Here is a 24,337-nt window from a genome sequence, read left to right on the forward strand (position 1 = left end):
AGACTTCTTCAACTCAATAAATATGGCAGTAATAGTTTTCTTTTTTCATATTGGTTTACAAAGTAGTTGCACAATGTTCAATATAATAAAGATGATTGTAAGCAAGATAAGAAAAAAGTTTTAGTTTCCATCTCTTTGAAAAGGTACAAAAAGCCTTTTAAAAGTCTCTTCAAAGTGATGTAAAGTATCTTCTTTCCAAGATTTTTTTAGGCAGAGAGTGAAAAGCTCTTATAGGTAAACCATTCATATTCATTCACGTGGACTTACTGATTAAGCAAATCCTTACTAAGACAACATTTATGTTTTCTTTATATGTTTGAGTTTGTATTTTCCCCCAAGTAAGAGAATGCAGGCCACTTAATTTAGTAATAAAGACATTGCTTCCACTAATATTGACCCAGAAGTTATTTATAATTCTTATCAGTCACGATCACTATCATCTCCCCCATACATATCTGCAAGTTTTTTAAATCGAGGTCCCCAGTCACTGAGATAATCATAATCTTGGTTACAATCTGCTGTAAGAGATTCTAAAGAGCTAAGAGAATCTGCTATGGAATCATTCCCTTCATAAGCATATGTTGCTAAGGAATCATAAGGTGGAGCACTTGGGTCCAAATCATTCTCTTTTAATCTTCTGTGAATAAAGTCTTGTACATCAATGTTTTCCCACAATGGAGCAGTCCTCCTTATCTGAAATATAGTTTCGGGCATTACATCCCTTCGGAGTTTGCTGTCTTCTCTGGCTTCTGGATTCCGAAGTGTTCCAATGTCAAAAGCTTGGGTGTCTTCTTCCCCTCCCCCTTCATCATTGTAGGTTACAATGTTGTCTCGAACATCATCTTTTGAAATTATTAGGGGTTCCTTTTTCCTCTGTCTCTTGAGTGCAGCAAATAGCACAACTAAAACTGAGAAAGAAATGAAAAAAATTGTGTGAATCTTAATGACATGGAGTAAAGTATATAATAGTGATCTTAGATGAAATTGTCAGATAAAAGAAAGTGGTTATTCTTTGATAAGAAAGGCTTAAAAAAGAAAAATATATATATATATGTGTGTGTAGGTAGGTCTTGATTAATGGAAATACTGAATCTAGGTGGGGTGGTTGCATTATTTAAATCCACAGAGCATTTTTCCAATTGGCTCTAATCAAATTCCATATTTTATATTATCATAATTTTAATAGTGTTGGTCTCTTTCCAGCTTAGGCCTGGAGTTTCTTAAGCTTTACTAAAAATTTTATAGCTCTTATCTCATTGAGGAAAGAGCTATGGAAACACATGCTGCATCTTACACTTCTTTAGTATTTTAAGGCTTGATGATCTTCCCAAAGCAGGGGAAGAGTTTGTGACGTTGTGCATTATACACATTTTTAAAAAAACTCTTCAGAAAGAAGGCAATATTCAATTAACTATTTATGATTAGACCTTTTGTGAAACAAACCTATTTGGTATGTCACAACAACTCATGTTACTCCAAAGTAGTTTCATGTAATATGAAATTTTAAATTTTTCTCAATATTTAACTAGTAGGATTTTATTCCATCTTCTTAACTAGATATAATCATGTCACTTTTGCATATCTTTATGGGGTGTCATTCCAAAACAATTTTGTGGCTTTCCATTTTCTAATCTATTCACAATTCTTTCCTTCATTTCTCCAAAACAGATATTCTTTAATTTGATTCAAAAGATGGCTATTTTTGGAGAATGATCTCTTACTTTTTAAAAAATGTAAAGTGTGTGTGTGTGTGTGTGTGTGTGTGTGTGTGTGTGCACTTGTGTGTGTGTATGTGTTTGTTTTGGGATACCACTGCCTAGCACTGTCACTTTCAAAGGAATATTTTTATAGGAATAATGAACACATCTTTTCACCCATGAGGAAAGATAAAAGAAGGTTAAGAAATATTTATTTAGCATACTTTTTTGAAGAGTTTGTATTTTATAAATACCTAAAACTCTAGGATTGGATATCATTTAAATGGAAAAAGAGGAGGAGACAAACTGTATCTAGAAAGTATAGTGGGATGCAGATGATATGATGATCTACTTAAAAAATCCTAGAGAATCAACTAAAAAGCATGTAGAAATAATCAACAACTTTAGTAGTTGCAGGATACAAAATAAGTGCATATAAATCATCAGCATTTCTATATATTTCCAACATATTAGAGCAGCAAGAAGTAGAAAGAGAAACACCATTTAAAATCACCATAGACAATATAAAATACTTAGGATTCTATCTACCAAAACAAACACAGGAATTATACGAAAACAACTACAAAACACTTTCCAAACAAGTAAAACTAGATCTAAACATTTGGAAAATCATTGATTGCTAATGGGTAGGACGAGCTAACATAATAAAAATTACCATTCTACCCAAATTAATTTACCTATTTAGTGCCATACCTATCAAACTACCAAAAAACTTCTTTACTGAATTAGGAAAAACAATAACGAATTTCATTTGGAATAACAAAAGATCAAGAATATCAAGGGAAATAATGAAAAAGAAATGTGAAGGAAGGGGGCCTAGCAGTACCAGATAGTAAACTATACTATAAAGCTGCAGTCATCAAAACAATATGGTACTGGCTAAGAGACAGAAGGGAGGATCAGTGGAATAGACTTGGGGTAAGTGACATCAGCAAGGCCGTGTATGATAAAGCCAAAGAGCCCAACTTTTGGGACATGAATCCACTATTTGACAAAAACTGCTGGGAAATGTGGAAAATATGGGAGAGATTAGGATATGATCAACATCTCACACCCTACACCAAGATAAATTCAGAATGGGTGAATGACTTGAATAAAAAGAGAGAAACTATAAATAAGTTAAGTGAAAACAGAATAGTATACTTGTCAGATCTCTGGGAAAGGAAAGATTTTAAAACCAAGCAAGACTTAGAGAGAATTACAAAATGTAAAATAAATAAGTTTGATTATATTAAATTAAAAAGTTTTTGTACAAGGGAAAACAATGCAACCAAAATCAGAAGAGAAACAACAAATTGGGAAAAAATCTTTATAACAAAAAACTCTGACAGGGGTCTGATTACTCAAATATACAAGGAGTTAAATCAAGTGTATAAAAAATCAAGCCATTCCCCAATTGATAAATGGACAAGAGACATGAATAGACAATTTTCAGGTAAAGAAATCAAAAGTATCAATAAGCACATGAGAAAGTGTTCTAAATCTCTAATAATCAGAGAGATGCAAATCAAAACAACTCTGATGTATCACCTCACACCTAGCAGATTGGCTAAAATGAAAGAAGGGGAGAGAAATGAATGCTGGAGGGGATGTGGCAAAATTGGGACATTAATGCATTACTGGTGGAGTTGTGAACTGATCCAACGATTCTGGCTGGCAATTTGGAACTATGCTCAAAGGGTTATAAAAGAATGCCTGCCCTTTGATCCACCCATACCATTGTTGGGTCTGCACCCCAAAGAGATCATAGATAAACCAACTTGTATGAAAATATTTATAGCTGTGCTTTTTGTGGTGGCAAAAAACTGGAAAAGGAGGGTATGTCCTTCAATTGGGGAATGGCTGAGCAAATTGTGTTATATACTGGTGATGGAATACTATTGTGCTCAAAGGAATAATGAACTGGAGGAATTCCATGTGAACTGGAAAGACCTCCAGGAATTGATGCAGAACAAAAGGAGCAAAGCCAGAAGAACATTGTACGCAGAGACTGATATACTGTGGTAAAATCGAATGTAATGGACTTCTGTACCAGCAGCAATGCAATAACACAGGACAGTTCTGAGGGATTTATGGTAAAGAACACTACCCACATTCAGAGGAAGAACTGCAGGAGAGGAAATATAGAAGAAAAACAACTGCTTGAACCCATGGGTTGAGGTGGACATGATTGGGGGATGTAGACTCGAAACTACCACACCAATGCAACTAACAACAATTTGGAAATAGGTCCTGATCAAGGACACATGACAAAACCAGTGGAAATGTGCATCAGCCATGGGTGGGGAGAATGCGGGGGGTGAAGGGGAAAATAGGAGCATGAATCATGTAACCATGTTAAAAATGAATATTAATAAATGGTTAAAAAATTTAAAAAAGAAAGTATAGTGGGAAAGTGAAATAAATTTGGGTCTTAGCAAGTTTTGTATAGTTATAAAAAATGGAAGTATTTTTAAAATGAAAGAAGCAGCTTAACACTTCCTTTGTGGCAAGAGAAGAGTTGTAGTATATGTTTTATAAAGAAAAATTATCCATGTTTAAAAGGCTTATTGGAAATTGCTAGTACTATTCTATATAGCTATATTTTATTCATTTGGAGAAATGTACAATGAATAGTTTATAGATTACACATACGTATTATTATGTAAAATTCTAGGAAATGAATTTTCAAAATTATTGCTCTTCCAATTATGAAGGATTTATAAAAAAGAATGCTCTTCACCTCCAGAGAAGAAAATGTTGGAGTAGGAGTACATATGAAAACATATGATTTATCATTTGCTTATCTGGATATGTGTTTTGGTGTTTTGTTTTTATAAGATTATCCCCTTATAAAAGTGAATAATATAGAAATATGGTTTGTGTAATAATACATGTATAACTAAGATTGAATTGCTTGTTGGCTCCCGGAGTGGGGGAAGGAAAAAGGAAAGTAGAAAATATGGATCATATTACTTTGTTAAATTTATCTGGAAATTGATTTAAATATATATTTTTACTTTGACAAAAGTAGATTAATTGTTCATTGATGAAGGAAATGATATAAATTTAGTAGTAGTTGCCACCCCATATATAATAACCACATCTTAGAGACATAAAAAATAATTTATTGGATTTGAACAGTTGCATCCAGACAGCTGGTTGCATTTATTTGTGTATTCATTGTTGACATAATTTATCCTTCCTTCATACCCCAAAAATATTTGTTTGTTTGCTTTTATATTTGGATCATCTTAACTGCACAAATGATTTTTCAGCCATTTCCCTTAGATATCCATTGAAGTCCTGTAGCAGTTCCTGGCCAATGGGAAGTTATCCAGGTGGCTTGTGAGGGCTTTTAGTGAAAAGCAGCCAGCTTGAAATAGCATTTGAAAGTAATTTGGCTGGCCCCACTGCCCTCAGAATAAGGATTTCTGGCTGAACAGCTAAGGGAATGAATGTTTTGGAATTGTTTGATAGTGGAACAACTGTTTAATTGAATCAAATGTCTGTCCTGTTAGGACATACTTGAATAAAACATTTGTTTTCATGAAACCTTCACTTACTGGAAAAACCAAAGCTAGCCTTGATGTGGCTAGGCTGACAGTTCAGAAGAAATGCTGTCTTTAATTGTAGTATTGCACTTTAACTTGGCAAATTAGTACTATATTAAGATGGTTTTTGCAATTGTGTGAGCATTGCAAAAGTTTTCATGCATCTTCATAGAAATGGAATAGTTTTACCTAATTTATTTTTGATATGGCAATATGTACAAATACCAGTGGTGTCTGTCTGTCCTTTTCAGAATAATTTTTTAAAATACACAACCAATGTGAATGTATAGGCCTTATTAAGAGAATAGGAATATGAAATGACATTGTGCATTCTCCAGCTACTAGTGTTTTCCAGATGTGGTGGCTAATAAAAAGAGAGCAGAATATTATACAAGTTGAAAGAATGTTCATTTACAGAGTCACTTACTAAGCAAAATGAGGATGCATAGGAGAATAGCGATGAGAGCCCCTGTACTCAGACCAGCTGAAAGGATCAAGGCCTCTGCATTGCAAGACTGCATATTGCCTTGGTTATCACAAGCGCACACACGGATAGTTAGTGTCCCAGTGCTACTTTGGATCGGATAGTCATTGTCAAATATTAAAATGGGTAGCAGATAGGTACTCATTTTATGACGGCTATACCCATCCTTTCGAGTCAGGACCCCAGCTGTGTTATCTATAAGAAAGTGTAAAAGCAAAATATAATAAGGCTATTTAGTATCTCAGAGATGTAAATAACATAGAAATTTGATGACAAAGGATCATGTGTACCTTTATTATCTACAATTGTGAAGTTTGGGTTAAGAGGAAATTCTGGTACTGGTTCAAAGAAGAACTTGTGTCCCCGAGGAGGGTCATCTTTGTCCATGACACTTATTGTCTGAATCAACTAGAAAAAAAAAACAAACCAATTACATTGTCATTAGAAGGAAATTTAAATCGATTTGTCTGTAAAATGTTTCACTAAATCAGTTATATTTTAGTATCATTTATTTTTAAAGAAAATTTACCAATGTGGTTGAGCCATTATCAAATTGTATACCTTTTATTTTTAATTCAACTCTTTCAGAAATAAAAAATGCTTAATATGTAACTTTCATCATTTGATGGCTCCCAAAATAACAAAATATCAAACAAAATACTTATATAAAAAATTGTTACCTTCTGTCTGACAATCAATACTGTGTATTGGCCCCAAGGCAGAAGAGTGCTAAGGATAGGCAATGGGGGTTAAGTGACTAGCTCAGGGTCACACAGCTAGCAAGTGTCTGAGACCAGATTTGAAGCTAGGACCTCCTGTCTCTAGGCCTGGCTCTCAATCCACTGGGCCACCCGGTTGCCCCCAAAGAAAAGACTTTTAAGTGGATTTCCTAGGAATGGATATAGAGATTTGAGATCCAAGCAGTAATTCACATGCCTATCTGCAGTTTGTTATAGAGGTCATTGATAGTGATAATTGACACCATGGACATTAATAATATAGCAAAGAAAGTTTAATAAGGGAAGAATAGAGAGGACCTTAGAGAATGCCCAAGCTAATAGATCAAGCAGAAGATAAGAAATCCCTAGGGTGGGAGGGGGATTGTAGTTGTGTACTGTTTCCAAGGCAGAAGAGTGGTAAAGGCTAAGCAGTGTAGGGTTGACATTCCCAGGACCAAGTAGTTAGCAAGTATCTGAAATCAGACTGGAACCCAGGACCTCCATTTTCTAGGTTTGACTCTAAATCCACTAAGCCACTCAACTTCTTCCACTCTAAATTTTTCCAGGAAAACATTGTTGTATTTACATAAAGATGGAAAAGGAAAGACTGAAGATAAATAAGAAAGATAGAGCAACTGTAGTACAAAGATCCTTGCCAGGGGTGGGGGTGGGGTTGATAGGAATGAGATAAAGAATATATTAGGTATTTTACCCTTAGCAAGGGAACATCCTCCTTCCTCTGAAACAAAGAATGGATATTTACATTGAGATGTGGCTAAGGAGCAAAGAAGGGGAAATGAAATAATTCCAACAAGTTTTCTAAATCTTCTTAGTAAAGTAGAAGTCTGCCTTGACCCCTATGTATAGGACTTGGGGTACAGAAGGGAAATGGAAAATTAAAATTATTGGAATACTAGTTATTATTATTAATTGAGGCAGTGAAGTGGTGTAGTGGGTTACAGACCTGAGAGTCTGAAAGATTCATCTACCTGAGTTCAAATCCAGTCTCAGACACTTATTAGCTGTATGATCTTAAGCAAATCATTTAATCCTGCATGCTTTTATTATTCATCTGTGAAATAGAGAAGGAAATAACTCTAGCTTCTTTGTTTAGAAAATCCCAAATGGGATCACGAGGAGTTGGAAAAGAAAAAAATGACTGAACAACATTATTAATAATCATTTCTTTAGTGAATTAAATAGGAATCTAAGAAGAATCAAAGATTTACCAAGTTGCAGTGAGACCAAAATTGAGCTTCTGTTCAGAAAGTTTAAATTTTTTTTTTAAATTTTAAACCCTTAACTTCTGTGTATTGACTTATAGGTGGAAGATTGGTAAGGGTAGGCAATGGGGGTCAAGTGACTTGCCCAGGGTCACACAGCTGGGAAGTGTCTGAGGCCGGATTTGAAACTAGGACCTCCCGTCTCTAGGCCTGGCTCTCAATCCACTGAGCTACCCAGCTGCCCCCGAAAGTTTAAATTTATAATAGTTCAAGTCAATGAAATTCCATTAATTTCTCTAACAGTGCTCAGAAATGTCAAAAATAGACTTCCAGGTTAAGATGGTGGCAGAGTAGAGGCAAGGCAACTTTCTCTCCTTACCAATGGATATAGAGTACATCCAGAGGACAAGAAAACAAAATCCAGATTAAAGAATGGACCCCACAATAGGGTGCAGCATTGAAGGTACATGGGATTTGGGCACTTCCATGCTATAAGGGGGGGAAATAACTCCCATCAAAACCCGAGCTGATCACCCGTCCCCCACCCACAGTACCAGAGTTAGAGGCTGCATTCCAGAGTTAGATTCAACAGGGGTACAAAATCTAATCCCTGCACAGCTGGCTGGCACTACTGGGAGCTTGCTCCTGAGAGCAGCAGGACCTGGCATCCCAGGTACTTGGAGAACTCAGACCTTGGACACGTGAGTGGGGTTGAGAGGGGGAGCATAGGCTCCCAGAGCTCTCAGACTTGGTGGAAAATCATAGGTGGAGGAGCAAGCATGGGTCAAGTCCCAAGCTCTGGCAGCTGGCTAGGAACATGGAAGCTCAACCCTGAAAACAGCTAGACCAGAGACCTCAGGAGAGTCCCCAGAGAAGCCAAGAGACTCACAAAATAGCCTCAGGCAAAAAACTGCTCCCTAACTTCATACAAAGAGAATCAGATTGCCTTACTCAGACTTCTAACATATAAAACATAATGATGTCAATCAAGGCCAATCAAGAAATAAACAAGATCAAGAAAAAATCTCAAACACTTGATAACTTCTGCACAGAAAAAACCCAGAAAATAGAGGAGGACAAACAATTAAAGACATCCAAACCTTCCCAAACAAATGAAAATGGGTCACAAGATCCTGAAGAGTTCAAATCTGAGATTATGAGAAAGATGGAAGAGATCTGGCAAGAAAATAACAGTTTAAAATCCAGAATTTCTCAATTGGAAAGTGAGGCTCAGAAATCAAATGAATTGATAAGCAAACTGAAGAACAGAAATGATAAGTTGGAAGCCTTGAAGAACCAGATAGACCAGACTGAAAAGGAAAACCAGTCTCTAAAGGCTAGAATTGGGCAATTAGAAGCCAATGATCTCTCAAGACAGCAAGAACAAAGAAAGCAAAGTGAAAAGACTGATAAAATAGAAGGAAACATGAAATAACTCTATGAGAAATTGACCGATCAAGAAAACAGGTCTAGAAGAGACAATTCGAGAATCATTGGTCTTCCTAAAAAAACAGAAATTAAAAGAAATTTGGACTCCATACTAAAAGAAATTATTCAGCAAAACTGTCCTGAAGTTCTACAAAAAGAGGGCAATATAGACATTTAAAGGATTTCTAGATCATCCTCTACATTAGACCCTGAAAAGACAATCCCCAGAAATATAATAGCCAAATTCAAGAACTTCCAAGTAAAAGAAAAAATATTACAAGAAGCCAGAAAGAAACAATTGATATATCAAGGAGCACCAATCAGGATCACACAGGACCTGGCAGCATCCACAATAAAAGACCTCAAGGCTTGGAATATGATATTGAGAAAGGCAAGAAAATTGGGTCTGCAACCAAGGATCACCTACCCATCAAAACTGACCATACACTTCCAGGGGAAAGTATGGGCATTCAACAAGATAGAAGATTTCCAAGTATTTGCACAGAAAATACCAGGAATAAATGGAAAGTTTGATATCCAACCACGAAAACCAAGAGAAACATGAAAAGGTAAATAAGAAGAAGAGGGGAAAGAAAGAAAATTCTTATTCTTAAATTTACCGGGGCAGCTGGGTAGCTCAGTGGATTGAGAGCCAGGCCTAGAGACAGGAGGTCCTAGGTTCAAATCCGGCCTCAGACACTTCCCAGCTGTGTGACCCTGGGCAAGTCACTTGACCCCCATTGCCTACCCTTACCAATCTTCCACCTATAAGTCAATACACAGAAGTTAAAGGTTTAAAATTTTAAAAAAATTTACCCCTTTAAAGGCCTTAATAAGATCAAATTATTTGTATTCCTATATGGAGAAATGTTATGTATAATTTTCAAAAACTGTATTCACTATTATAGTAAATAGAAGAATTATTCATAGGGAGAGGTTGGAGCACTAAATGGTCTAAGATAAGACAAGGCAAGGGGAAAAGGAGGGTGAATAGTAGATGGCATCAAGAGAAACTTGAATGAATAAGAAAAATAGGATATTCTATACCACACAAAGAGAGCATGGGAAGAGGAGGGATCAATACAATTATAAAAAGGAGAGGAAGAGAGCATTAAGAGGTAATATTTAAACCTTACTCTCAGTGGAACTAACCCTGAGAGGGAAGAGTAGCTATATCCATAGGGATATAGAACTCTATCTAACCCTACTGAGAAAGTCAGAAGGGATCAACCAAAGGGAGCAGGGGAGTAGGGAGGTCAAAGAGGGGAGGTGAGGAGAGGAGGGAGGGAATTCATTAGGCCTTAAAAATTAAAAAAAGAGGAATAATAAGGGAGGGGATGGAAAGGGAAGTAAATCATGGGAGGAGACAAGGGGGACTGGTCTAAAACAAAGCTCTGTTTTAAAAGGAAATAGCATGAGAAGGAAGGGTAGAACTAGGAGAGGATACCAAAATGTTGGTGAATACACAACTGATAATTATAACTCTGAATGTTAATGGGATGAACTCCGCATAAAGCATAAGCAAATAGCAGAGTGGATTACAAACCAAAAACCTTCCATATGTTGTCTACAGGAAATACATATGAGGCAGGTAGGCATACACAGGTTTAAGGTGAAGGGCTTGAGCAAAATCTTTGGGGCTTCAAATGAGAAAAAAAAAGGCAGGAGTGGACATCATGATCTCTGACAGAGCCAAAGTAAAAACAGATTTGGTTAAAAGTGATAGGGAAGGTAATTACATCCTGATTAAAGGTAGTATAGAAAATGAGGAAATAACAGAGCTCAAATGGTTTAGCATCCAAATTCCTATAGAAAAAACTGGCAGAGCTCAAGAAGGAAATAGATAGTAAAACTATATTACTGGGAGAACTAAATATACCTCTTTCAGACTTAGATAAATCAAACCAAAAAATAAATAAGAAAGAAAGAAGAGAGGTAAATGAATTCCTAGAAAAATTAGATTTAATAGCTATGTGGAGAAAAATAAATAGGGACAAAAAGGAATACACCTTCTTTTCAGCTGAACATGGTACATTTATAAAAATTGACCATGTAATAGTGCATAGAAACAAATGCAAACGAGCAGAAATAATAAATGTAACCTTCTCAGATTATAATGCAATAAAAATAATAATTAGTAAGGGCACCTGGATGGGGAAATCAAAAACTAATTAGAAATTAAATAATATAATTCTCCAAAACCAGGTAGTTAAAGAAGAACTCATAGAAACAATCAATAATTTCATTGAAGAGAATGACAATGATGAAACATCCTACCAAACTCTGTGGGATGCAGCTAAGGCAGTACTCAGGGGGAAATTTATATACTTGAATGCATAGATTAACAAATTAAGGAAGGCAAAGTTCAATGAACTAGGCATACAAATTAAAAAAAAAAAACTAGAAAGGGAACAAATTAAAAACCCCAGCTAAACACCAAATTGGAGATTATAAAAACTAAAGAAGAATTCAATAAAATTGAAAGAAAAAGAACTATTAAATTAATGAATAAGACTAGAAGCTGGCACTAAGAAAAAACAGATAAAATAGACAAAGTACTGGTCAATCTAATTTAAAAAAAAGGAAAGAAAAAAACCAAATCATCAGTGTTAAATATGAAAAGGGAGACCTCACCTCTAATGAAGAGGAAATCAAGGCAATCATTAAAAACTATTTTGCCCAATTACATGGCAAAAATATAGCAGTCTATGTGAGATGGATGAATAATTTACAAAAAATATAAATTGCCTAGATTAACAATAGAAGAAATAGAATACATAAATAATCCCATATCAGAAAAAGAAATTGAACAAGCCATCAAAGAACTCCCTATGAAACAATCCCCAGGACCAGATGAATTCACAAGTAAATTCAATCAAACTTTTAAAGAACAATTAATTCCAATACTATACAAACTATTTGACATAATAAGTAAAGGAGGAATTCTACCAAACTCCTTTTATAAATAAAGTTATTTTATAAATAAAGATAAAAATATGGTACCGATCCCAAAGCCAGGTAGATCAAAAACAGAGAAAGAAAACTATAGAGCAATTTCCTTAATGAACACAGATGCAAAAATCTTAAACAGAGTAGTAGCAAAAAGACTTCAGCAAGTGATCATGAGGGTTATTCATTATCATCAGGTGGAATATATACCAGGAATGCAAAGATGGCTCAACATCAGGAAAACCATACACATAATTGACCATATCAATAAGGAAACCAAGAAAAACCACATGATTATCTCAATAGATGTTGAAAAAGCCTTTGACAAAATGCAATATCCATTCCTATTGAAAACACTAGAAAGTATAGGAATAGAAGGACTTTTCCTAAAAATAATAAACAGTATATAACTAAAACCATCAACAAGCATCATATGCAATGGGGCTAAATTAGAAGCCTTCCCAATAAGATCAGGTGTGAAACAATGATTCCCACTATCGCCTCTACTATATAACATTATACTAGAAACACTAGCAGTTGCAATTAGAGAAGAAAAAGAAATTGAATATATTAAAATATGCAATGACGAGACTAAGCTATCACTCTTTGTAGATGATATGATTGTCTACTTAAAAATCCTAGAGAATCAACTAAAAATTAGTGGAAGTAATCAACAACTTTAGCAATGTTGCAGGATACAAAATAAATGCACATAAATCATCAGCATTTCTATATATCTCCAACACATCACAACAGCAAGAAATAGAAAGAGAAACAGCATTTAAAATCACCCTAGACAATATAAAATACTTAGGAATCTATCTACCAAAATAAACACAGGAATTATACAAACACAACTACAAAACACTTTCCAAACAATTAAAATTAGATCTAAACAATTTGAAAAACATTGATTGCTCATGGGTAGGATGAGCTAACATAATAAAAATGACCATTTTACCCAAATTAATTTACATATTTAGTGCCATACCTATCAAACTACCAAAAAAACTCTTTTACTCTATTAGAAAAAACTATAACAAAGTTCATTTGGAAGAACAAAAGATCAAAAATATCAAGGGAAATAATGAAAAAAAAACGTGAAGGAAGGTGGCATAGCAGTACCAGATATTAAACTATTCTATAAAGCCATAATCATCAAAATAATATGGTACTGGCTAAGAGTCAGAATGGGAGGATCAGTGGAATAGACTTGGGGTAAGTGATGTCAGCAAGACAGTGTATAATAAACCCCAAATTTTTGAAGAAAAATCTACCATTTGACAAAAATTGTTGGGAAAATTCGAAAACAATATGGGAGAGATTAGGTTTAGATCAACATCTCATACCCTACATCAAGATAAATTCAGAATGGATGAATGACTTGAATATAAAGAAGGAAACTATAAGAAAATTAGGTGAACAAAGAATAGTATACCTGTCAGATCTATGGGAAAGGAAAAATTTTAAAACCAAGGAAGAGTTAGAAACAATTACAAAAACAATGCAACCAATATCAGAAGGGAAACAACAGACTAGGAAAAACTCTTTATAACAAAAAATTCTGACAGAGGTCTAATTATTCAAATATACAAGGAACAAAAACAATTGTATAAATAATCAAGCCATTCCCCAATTGGTAAATGGGCAAGGGACATGAATAGGCAATTTTCAGATAAAGAAATCAAAAGTATCAATAAGCACATGAGAAAGTGTTCTAAATCTCTAATAATTAAAGAAATTCAAATCAAAACAACTGTGAGTTATCATCTCACACCTAGCAGATTGGCTAAAATGATAGAATGGGAGAGTAAATAATGTTGGAGGGGATGTGGCAAAATTGGGACATTAAAGCACTGCTGCTGGAGTTGTGAACTGATCCAACCATTCTGAATGGCAATTTGGAAGTATGCGCAAAGAGCTCTAAAAGACTTCATGCCTTTCGATCCAGCCATAGCATTGCTGGGTCTGTACCCCAAAGATCATAGGTAAATAGACTTATATGAAAATATGTAGAATTGCGCTCTTTGTGGTTGCAAAAAACTGGAAAACAAATGGATACCCTTTAATTGGGGAATGGCTAAACATATTGTGATATATGTTGGTGATGGAATACTACTGTGCTCAAAGGAATAATAAACTGGAGGAATTCCATGTAAACTGGAAAGACCTCCAGGAATTGATGCAGAGTGAAAGGAGCAGAGCCAGAAGAACATTGTATACAGAGAAGGATACACTATAGTAAAATCGAAAGTAATGGACTTTTGTACTGGGAGCAATGCAATGACCCAGGACAATTCTGAGGGATTTATGGAAAAGAAAGCTACCCACATTCAGAGGAAGAACTGCAGGAGTGGAAACACAGAAGAAAAACAACTGCTTGAGCACATGGGTTGATGTAGGTATGGTTGGGGATGTAGACACTAAAGGACCCCACCAATGTAACTATCAATAATATGTAAATAAGTCTTGATTGATCACACATGTTAAAACCAGTGGAAATGCAAGTTGGATATCGGGGGGGTTAAAAGGGGGGGTGAAGGGGAAAGTAAAAATAAGAATCATGTAACCATGGAAAATGTTTCTAAAAAATAAAATTAAAAAAAAGAAATATCAAAAATAGGATCAGCTAATAAAAAAAGTAGAATTTACCAAGTTTGAGATTATTAATTTGTCAGTGGTTGAAGGATAGTTAGTTAAATAACACAACCATTATCCATCTATATGATTTTGAATTAGCTACACCTATGTTTTCCAGCTTTCAAATCCTATGTTTTTATGTTCTGACAAACATGCAACAAATATAACCATTAACAGTAGAGTCTATAAGATACTACATATTTAGATTTCCAGATAATTTTTTTAAACCCCTGTACTTCGGTGTATTGTCTTATAGATGGAAGATTGGTAAGGGTGGGCAATGGGGGTCAAGTGACTTGCCCAGGGTCACACAGCTGGGAAGTGGCTGAGGCCGGGTTTGAACCTAGGACCTCCTGTCTCTAGACCTGACTCTCACTCCACTGAGCTACCCAGCTGCCCCTCCAGATCATTTTTAATAATTTCATTTTGGAAAGATAATTTATTGAGAGATTTTTCTGGATCATACAAGTATGGGGAAAATATTCATCACCTTGGAACTTAAGCCTCTCAGAACTTAATGGAAGTTTGATTCCTTATTCTCTTGAATATCTTCTCTTACATATATGGAATAGTGCTGAGGAGATAACCCCCCAATTTATAAAACTCACATGTATGCAGTTCAGGTTTTCATAATATCCAAATGTTATATTCTGTTACAAGTGATAGTTATGTTTTCTTCATATCTTTCTATAATGAGGATATGTTATATTTATGGATTGCTTCAACATTTCTCTCCATACAGAGAAGCACATAAATCTAAGGTTTACAGGTGAAGAGAAATGTTCTAATGATCCAACTTCTATTTTTTCCTATCAACAAAGACTAATATATTTTTACGAAATATAAATTAATTTTAATTTCAGAAAATGACAGTTCTAGAAAGTGTCTTTTTATTTTTCTGATTATCTTTAAGAAAGAAATAATAGGACAATGTAATTTCTGTGAAAATTGTGAATAGATACTATGAAGGACAGAAAATCTCAAAAAGTATATAAGGGGGGGGCAGCTGGGTAGCTCAGTGGATTGAGAGCCAGGCCTAGAGACAGGAGGTCCTAGGTTCAAATCCAGCCTCAGACACTTCCCAGCTGTGTGACCCTGGGCAAGTCACTTGACCGCCATTGCCTACCTTTACCAATCTTCCACCTATAAGTCAATACACAGAAGTTAAGGGTTTAAAAAATTTTAAAAAAAGTATATAAGGATGAACATAATAGGGAGTTAGAGATGGGCCAAAACCAGAAGCAATGATTGAAAGCATTTGGAAAGTAAAATAATCCTGAAGAGCAATGAGAGAAGAATATTTGAACATTTTGAGCTAGATTTAAGGTTCTTCTCATAATGATCTGCACTGTTATAGGACAAGACAACTTCCTATGGGCCATGAAAGGATAAAGAAAAAAGATTAATAAATAACACAAAGGGAAAATTAATGAAAAATTTAAATATTTTATGTTTATGGCCCCAGAGAGTAGATAGTGCCATATCCTATTAAGATAATATCTACTGAAAAGATTAAAGATAACTTACCCTTAATGGAAGCTTTCTGAGAAGAATGGTAAAGCATGCCAATAAATCAAGAGCTATGTACTCAAGTATGATTTTGTGATTAACAGAGATACCTTACAGTTCTCAAGCCTGGTGCCTCTTAACCACTTTCATGAGAACTAATAATACTAACAAAGGACTCTCAACTGTTGTAAGGACCATTATAGTTCAGGCAGAAAACAATGGATTACAAAGCAAAAGTTGTTTTTTCATGACTATTGTCAAAAGAAATTAGGAATTCAAGGTGAAAAAAATGCAATGCCAATTAAGAGACAGATTAGATATTAGCTGGAAATGAATTTGGCTTTGTGAATCATGCCATGACACAAGTATGAAGGAGTATTGTCCAGAGATGGAACATTTTTTACAAAGGCAGGGGAAATGTATCAGCTTAAAATAATGACACGTGATTAAGAGAATTTTGTAATAAAAATGGAAAGTGAGGGGAAAACACATTATGAATCAGATATAGTAGTAAGATCAAGAGGTAGAAGATAGAAGGATAGGAAGAACACTATTGTAAATAATTCATAGCAGAAAATTATGGAGAAACAAAGCAAAGGCTATATTTGTAGATTCAGTTATCTTAAATCATATGATACAGCTAATAAGAAAATATTTTAATAATATTAGAATGAGAAGGTAAATGGATCTTTTAAACATAGGTGAAATTAAAACTTGTGTTGTACCTCAAAACTGGAAATCTAAAATTAATAGGTATACCTAGTTTGAAACAAATGGAGAAATGACAATCCAAAAATGAACTGGGAATAACTTGGGGAGGTATAGAGCCTTCTATAGTAGTAATAGTAAGCAGTAAAAGCCAGTGAGTTCCTTAGTAATAGAAAAAAATTAAGTTGAGGTTGGTTGACCACTTAATTGGTAATATTTCATTCATTTATTTATTTTATATAATGAATTATTTTTATTTATTGCATTCATTTATTTATTTCTAGAAAAATTGCCCATGGTTACATGATTCATGTTCTTACTCTCCCCTCTACCCCCTACCCCCTGTAAGTAATGTGCATCTCCACTGGTTTTTACATGCGTCATTGATCAAGAACTATTTAATTGGCAATATTTTAGAGGAGATTTCTACTTTTGGTTAGATAGAATTGCCTCAAGGCACCCCTTGTGTAAATGGAATTAGCTCATCCTCATTCATTGTTAAACTCTAGCCATCAGAGATAATGTCATCCCACCTCCCTTAGTGGGGAGGGGAGATTAGTTACCCACAGGTGACATTAAGTAACAAATCAAGAACAAGGAACTGCCCTTTGGGCAGTCCAAAACAATGTTGAGGCTGCCATTCGTCCACTTGAATTAGAGGTGGATGCAGGAAGTGACTAAAGATGCTGTCTTTTAAATATGATGGCAACTTCCTATTGGGCAGTTGGCACTTTGAACTTGGTGCTGAAGGATCTCTGCTGAGGCTTCAGGTGATTTCCCTCTGAATTGTCACGTGGGTAAGTTAGGCTGAATTCCTTTTGCCTCCCTCGGAGTTTCTAGAGTCTCTACCCTCAAGGAGGCTTCTTTGCCTCTCTAATTGTCAAAGGCCTTGCAGCTAGTAGCCTTGTTTAATTAACCTCTAAATCCTCATCAAGGCAGGACCTCTGGTCTGGGCCAGAGTTTCTCTCTCTCTAATTCCCTACCTTCAACCTTCCTAATTGTAAATAAACTTCTAAAAAAGGCATCCAGACGTCTATTTTTAAATATGGAATATTTAAATAAAAATAGACTTCTATTTTTAAATATGGAATCAAGCTAATCTGATTGATTCCTGGTGTCAATAACTTAAATATATCTAATTTCCCCTCTTACGTCCTCAAATCCTACAAATCTATAATCCTAGTACAAAAGGAACTGGGAAACCTCAGATCAACTCACTTCTTAAGCACTATATTCAATGTCCTAGCCTGTATGTTCTTTGCATTCTATATCCTGAATAGAGAGGAGAAAAACACTTAAATATAACTCTATTATTACTGTTTTATTGCTCATATTAATCTGGTCTTAATGCATTATCATAATACAGATGTTAGCGAAGTACATCATAATCACCAATTGCTGACATAAAAACCTACTGGTTATATGACAGGCATTTAGAATTATCACTTTCTGAAATGATGCCAGTATATAATGAATCCCCAGTGCCTTCGGGCTCTTAACTGGAGTATGTGAAACGACCCCAGTTCTTCAAAAAGTCAGTTGAATATGTCTCATTCATTCTATACATACATTCCAACTTCCTATGAGTTAGGTTTTTCTGAAATTTCTCAGCATATGTTCATTGGAAGGTCACAATAGTAGAAATGCAAAGTAAATGCTGTTAAAAGTTATCTTTTTTATTTCTTCTTCTAAATTCCTTTTCAGACATTCAGAATGGCCTCACCAATTTTGATATCAGTGAACATTTCAGTGGCAACTAAGACAATATTTGGTGTTTAATGTAAAGAAAACAGTGTTTGCTTGTAATCAATCAATAATCAAGCATTTAATAATTCTATGCTTAATTCTTTCACATTTTTTAAACCTCTGAGAACAAGGATTAGCCAATAGGTAGAAAGAATATCAAAAACCTTTGGAAATCTCTCAATAACATATATAACTGTTAATTTGAAATGGAAGATATGACAGGTTAAATAGAATAATTAACACTCAAGGCATGCTGATATGAATATTATTTTGGTGGAAAATTCATTTGTAAACTTAATCCATTTTAATTCTTTATAAGAATAACTAAAATATAATCATAGTTATTTTATTTGTAGAGCATACTTTGAAATGCATATGAATCTAATGATATTATACAGGGTACCTCAAAATTTTTGGTGCAGTTTTAAGAACTACAGTTTTAAATTTAAAACTGCACCAAAACTTTAGGAAGATCTTGTATAGGTCATATCAACATGAATTTAATTAGCAATTTATTATGTTCTAGGCACTGTGCTAGGTGCTATAGTTTCCCAGAAATGAAAAATAATATATTCTCAAGGAAGCCACTAGCTAATAGGAGAGACAACATGAAAATAATTCTGTACTAGCATAATATAGACAAGATAAAATGAAGATAATATTAGAGGTAAGGCACTAACTTTAAAGGGAGTCAGGACAGGCTTCTTGAAGAAGGTAGGGATTTAATAGAGATTTAAAGTAAATAAGGGAAGGCAGAGCATTAGTAGTCAGTTATTATTGTTTTTGTCACCAATAATAATAAACCAAATGGTCCATAGCTTGATTTTTGGGTGGTGACATATTCAATTCCATAGATTCTTTTAAAAAATAACATTTCCTTTCTCTCTTAGTATTAATTCTAAGTCAGAAGAGTGGCAAGGGCTAGGCAAAGGAAGTTAAGTGACTTTCTCAAAGCCATATAGCATGAAGTGTCTGAGATCACATTTGAATCCAGGTTCTCACTACTCCAGGCCTGGTTTTCTATGTACTATGCTATCTAGCTACCCAATTCCTTAAATTCTTAGTGTTTTAAAGTTAGGATGTCTTCAAAGAAAACAGTACAAAGCTATCATTTTGCAGATAACAAAACAGATTTAGAATAATTTAGGTAAATAAATTGTGTTTTTAAAATTCTTGGACATACTAATTTTGGAAAGACATAATTTGGAAATTATATAGAACAATGTATAAGTTTAGCTAATTTATCAGCTTTTCCATGATGAGTGAGATTTTAAGTGCTATATTTGAGCTTAATTTTAAATATCAGGAGGCTCTTAAAGCTAAGTTAAGAATGTGTTCATTACATACTGAAATCCTGTTACATATCTCAATTAAAAGTGCATCACTCTGACATATCAATAAGAGAATGTGATTTTTAATAGATCACAATGCTTTAGATGAACTCAAAAGTAAAGTGAAATAACTGAAATGAGTAACATACTTGGAAATGGGTCTTATTATATAATTCACTTTTCAACATAAGTTCTACCTGAACGAGCTTCCTTGAACTTTGACCAATCTGAAGGAGTGGTGACCAAACTTTAAATGGAACTCACATAATGTACCTTCAGAATTCCTTTACTCTGAAAACCTGTCTAAAGTCCTTAGACTTATCCAATGATATTCTGAGCATTGTGTGCTCTACACATGGGGCTTTACTTAATCTAAATTTGGGTTGGGAAAGAGTGAAGCAGGAAATTAGGCTATATGATGACTAGAAAGAAATAAAGCTGAGTTGCATAGAGATGCCATATCAGGTGATTCCATACTAAGTAGGTCAGCCATTGTTAGGCAGCATTGGTGTGCCTAGAATATGGGATTAAGGACAAAGAATAATCATTGTTTCAGTGTGTGACAGACAAACATGCACATATTCAATCCACTATCCATGCATGTTTAAGGATGATAAGTCAGGGGGAAAAGAAAACATTTAAAATCACAAGGGAATATGGCCTTCGAATAGGGAAAATTGTCTATAGTAAGGAAATGTAGGCAATGAAATTTTAGTTCTGGCAACTTCCCTATCACAATATTTCTTCCAACCCTGCCTAAAATATTTTAATTCATTTTGTGACAAGATCTGAAATCCATAATTAGCTATTTGACTCAATGATACATGACTTCATAAATACCTTCATTTAAAGGGTTAAATATATAATCCTCTGGAATTCATATACCTTCTTAATATGTCTCCTTCTACTTTTCCACTTTCCAATCTTTTTATACGTTACATCCTCCATACATTATCTTTTATTCAATGGCCCAGGTGTTTGTAATGTTCCTCCCACACAGGACTACATCTCTGAACTCCATCCACTTTCACTGGCTCCCATGCTTGAAATGTTCTTCCTCCTCATTTTTATATTCTGGCTTCCCCAGCTTTGTATAAGTTTCTATTAAAATTCTACCTTCCTAGGTAGCCTTTTCCAATCTTTCTTATTACTAGGGCTTTCCCTCTGCTAATTATGTCCTACTTATCCCAAATATAGTTTATTTGTACGTAGTTGTTTGTATGTTGTCTCCCCCATTATACTTTGAGTTTATGAAGGGACAGGACTATCTTTTGCCTTTTTTGTGTCCTTAGAACTTAGCCTACTTGGAATGCAGTAGATGTTTAATAAATATTTATCATTTGACTGACAATATCTTTGCAAGGTTGGGGAGATTTTTAACATGATTGACAGATCTTAGAGTAAATTAGTTTATCTTACCTCAGATTAAATTAATTGAATGTGTTTATTTCCTTTATTTCACTAAATTTACCTCAAATCCTTTGATAAGCACTAAAGAAAATAAGTTGGAAAATTATGAAACTGTGCTTAGATTCACTACAAATTTATGCTATGAAATCCTACTGAAACAAGACAAACTTTCACTTTCCTTATTGACTCACTCACCAGGACAGGTTTTCTAAGTTGTTTCATCCTTCTTCCAATCTTTCATAGTTCTGGATCCCTCAATCCTCTCAGCAGACAAACTTTCTTATATTTCAATGAGTAAGTTAATTCCATCCACTGAAAGGTTCTTCTTCTTCCTTCTTCCCTACCTCACATTTTCCAGATACCTTTTGCTGCTATCTTTATATTTATACCTATTACACATATGGGTGGCCTTTCTTCCCACAAAGGCAAACCCCTCTATTTACACAAGTGATTTCATTCTATCTTATCCTCTTCAATAGATAGTTCTTTCAACCATCAGTCTCTCTTTCACTCATCAATCTCCCCATGTCTACTGGTTGCTTGCCTAATCTTTTGAAGAAGTTCATGTTTCCCCATTCTCAAAAAAACTTGCACTTGATCCACTCACTATGCTGCCTATCATCCCATATCTCTCTTCTTGTAGCTAAACTCGTTAATTTTCTGGAAGGAATGGTCAGAGTCCCCAGGCAAGGGCATCTTATGACATGTAATTAAAATTAAGCAGAGCTGCCAAAGGAAAGTGAAATAAGAAAGCTCTCTTCCATAGGTGTCTCCACTTCCTTTCCTTTCATCCTCTTCTTAACTCTCTACAGTCTGACTTCTTTCCTTATCATTCAACTAAACCCTGTCTCTTCTAGTGATCTTTAAATGATAAATCTAATCACTTTTTCCCTTCTTAACCATTCTGTAGTCTTAGACAATGCTGACCCTGCCTTGAATCCTTGATATTTTAGTCTCTCTAGGTTTGGGGGAAATATTCTCTTCTAGCCCTCCTTTTACTTGTTTATTCACATCTTCTCAGTCCTCTGGTGAATCTTTGATATGGTTGCTAAACAAAGGTACACCATAAGAATTCATCCTGTGGGGATCTTTTCTTCTTTTCTCTTTCACTCATTGATCTCAATAATTCTCAGATCTATTTATCCTATCTTAACTTCTCTCCCAAATTCTAGTTACCTATGTCAAACTTTTATACATATTACACTGGATGGAGAAGTACAGTCAAATTTTAATCAATATTTTCAAAGCTGTATTCATTATCATTTCCCCAAAACATTTGCTTTGTCCTACTCTCCCTATTACTATGAAGTCTGGAACCGTATTCTCTAACAATGCAGGCACGTACCTTAGGTATTATACTTACTTGATTGGTTCCAAAGCAAAGGGCAAAGGTTTAAAAAATTCTTTCTATTTCTCCATAATGTGACTGCCTTCCCTCTGTTAATTATATTCCATTTTTTCTGTCTATGCTAATAGATGGGTATTGGCATGTTCTTTTAGAGAAGAACTCAGCCCTTGAGAAGAGTAGCCATTATCATCTGTGCCTCCATTATCTCCCCAGAATATAGCATAGCTCCTAGAACATATAAATGCTCAATAAATGATTGTTGACCAGCTACTAAGGTAGACATAGGTAGCTGTTCAAAAATCAAAATTATCAATGTAATAGTTACTCTGTTAAGAAGGGTAGCCCCTCTGAATATCATTTACTTTGCCTGGAAAGTGTTTTACAATTATTTTCTAATTTTAATTGAAATGCTATTTTATCTGACTGGTGAATTTTTCCCCTCCTATATTGAAATGTTACACATGTCCAATGGACTTATATTTTTTTCTCATTAACATTTCTAACATACAATTCTTTCACTGTATTCCCTGAATCTGAAGCCCTACAAATTTGACTCGTTATTCTTTTATTTTGTAGACTTAAAATATGCATAACAACTTATGTAAAAGATTTTTAAGTTTCAAGAAAAATATTTCATCAACCTAAAATTATATTAAAATTGAACTAAAAGAAGATATAGAGCTTTAATAGCTTTTCTAGTGTAATATTTTCAAGAAGTTTTAATATAATTTTGGAACATTAGGAGGAGAAACATCAGCCTAAATAATGCCTAACCAATCCTCCCATTATAGTTTAATCTGCCTAAGAAATCATAGAATCGCATATTATCAGACTTGGAAGGTACTTCATATCCAATGTAGACCATCCCAAGAATCTTCTCTACATTTTACCTTATAAGTCATCATTTATTCTAGATTTGATGATTTGAGTTAGAAAGAAACCACTAGGTCCCAGAAGCAATTTTAACTTTAATTAGCTATAATTAAGACATTGTCCTCTCATATAAATAGTGAAATCAAGCTTAATAAGTGCACAGATTATCAACCTTTTTAGCAACTTCCACCTCTTACACTTTGATCTGCCATGAGGGAGCCAACAATATGTGCATATTTTCTCTTCAATGTAATAGCCCTTCTAAAACTTGATGAAGGTGATACCACCCTCATGTCTTCTTTTCTCCAGACTAAGCATCCCTAAGTTCCTCCTAACATTTTCCATAAACCATGATGTTAAGATCTGACATCTTAATGATATATTAGATGGTCTTCCTTTATCAGCGTCTTTATTAAAATATGACTCCCAGAACACAACTCTGCAGTCCAAATGTGATCTAACAAGAACAGAGTGCAGCACAACTTACCATCTCTTACCTCATCGTGGATACTACACCCCACTATGGAGCTTTAAGTCTCATCAGCTTATCTGAGAAGAGTCTCTCTGATGTTTTTTCTTGGTTGTTTTATTTTGTTTTGTTTTGTTTTGCTTGTAATTGTTAAGTGAGGATGACCATCTTGAAATATTTGCTTAGGGATCTGTTACTGAAAATTTTACTGTAATACATTTATAAAGGAATTCATAATTCTCCTTTCTA

The 24,337-nt window shown here is 34.5% G+C and overlaps 1 protein-coding gene across 2 annotated transcripts in view; it reads right to left on the minus strand.

Annotated features, from left to right (window-relative positions):
* Nucleotides 1-420: 420 nt before the first annotated feature.
* Nucleotides 421-24,337, minus strand: part of CDH9 (cadherin 9) — a 146,210-nt gene continuing 122,293 nt past the window's right edge. For both annotated transcript variants that reach the window (XM_044657898.1, XM_044657899.1), the window contains 3 exons: nt 6,026-6,143; nt 5,679-5,930; nt 421-908 (listed from right to left, as the gene is read on the minus strand). In XM_044657898.1, coding sequence (XP_044513833.1) covers nt 421-908; nt 5,679-5,930; nt 6,026-6,143 — 858 coding nt within the window. The remainder of the gene's footprint in view (nt 909-5,678; nt 5,931-6,025; nt 6,144-24,337) is intronic.

This window comes from Gracilinanus agilis, chromosome 1 (genome assembly GCF_016433145.1).
Source record: "Gracilinanus agilis isolate LMUSP501 chromosome 1, AgileGrace, whole genome shotgun sequence".
NCBI lineage: Eukaryota > Metazoa > Chordata > Mammalia > Didelphimorphia > Didelphidae > Gracilinanus > Gracilinanus agilis.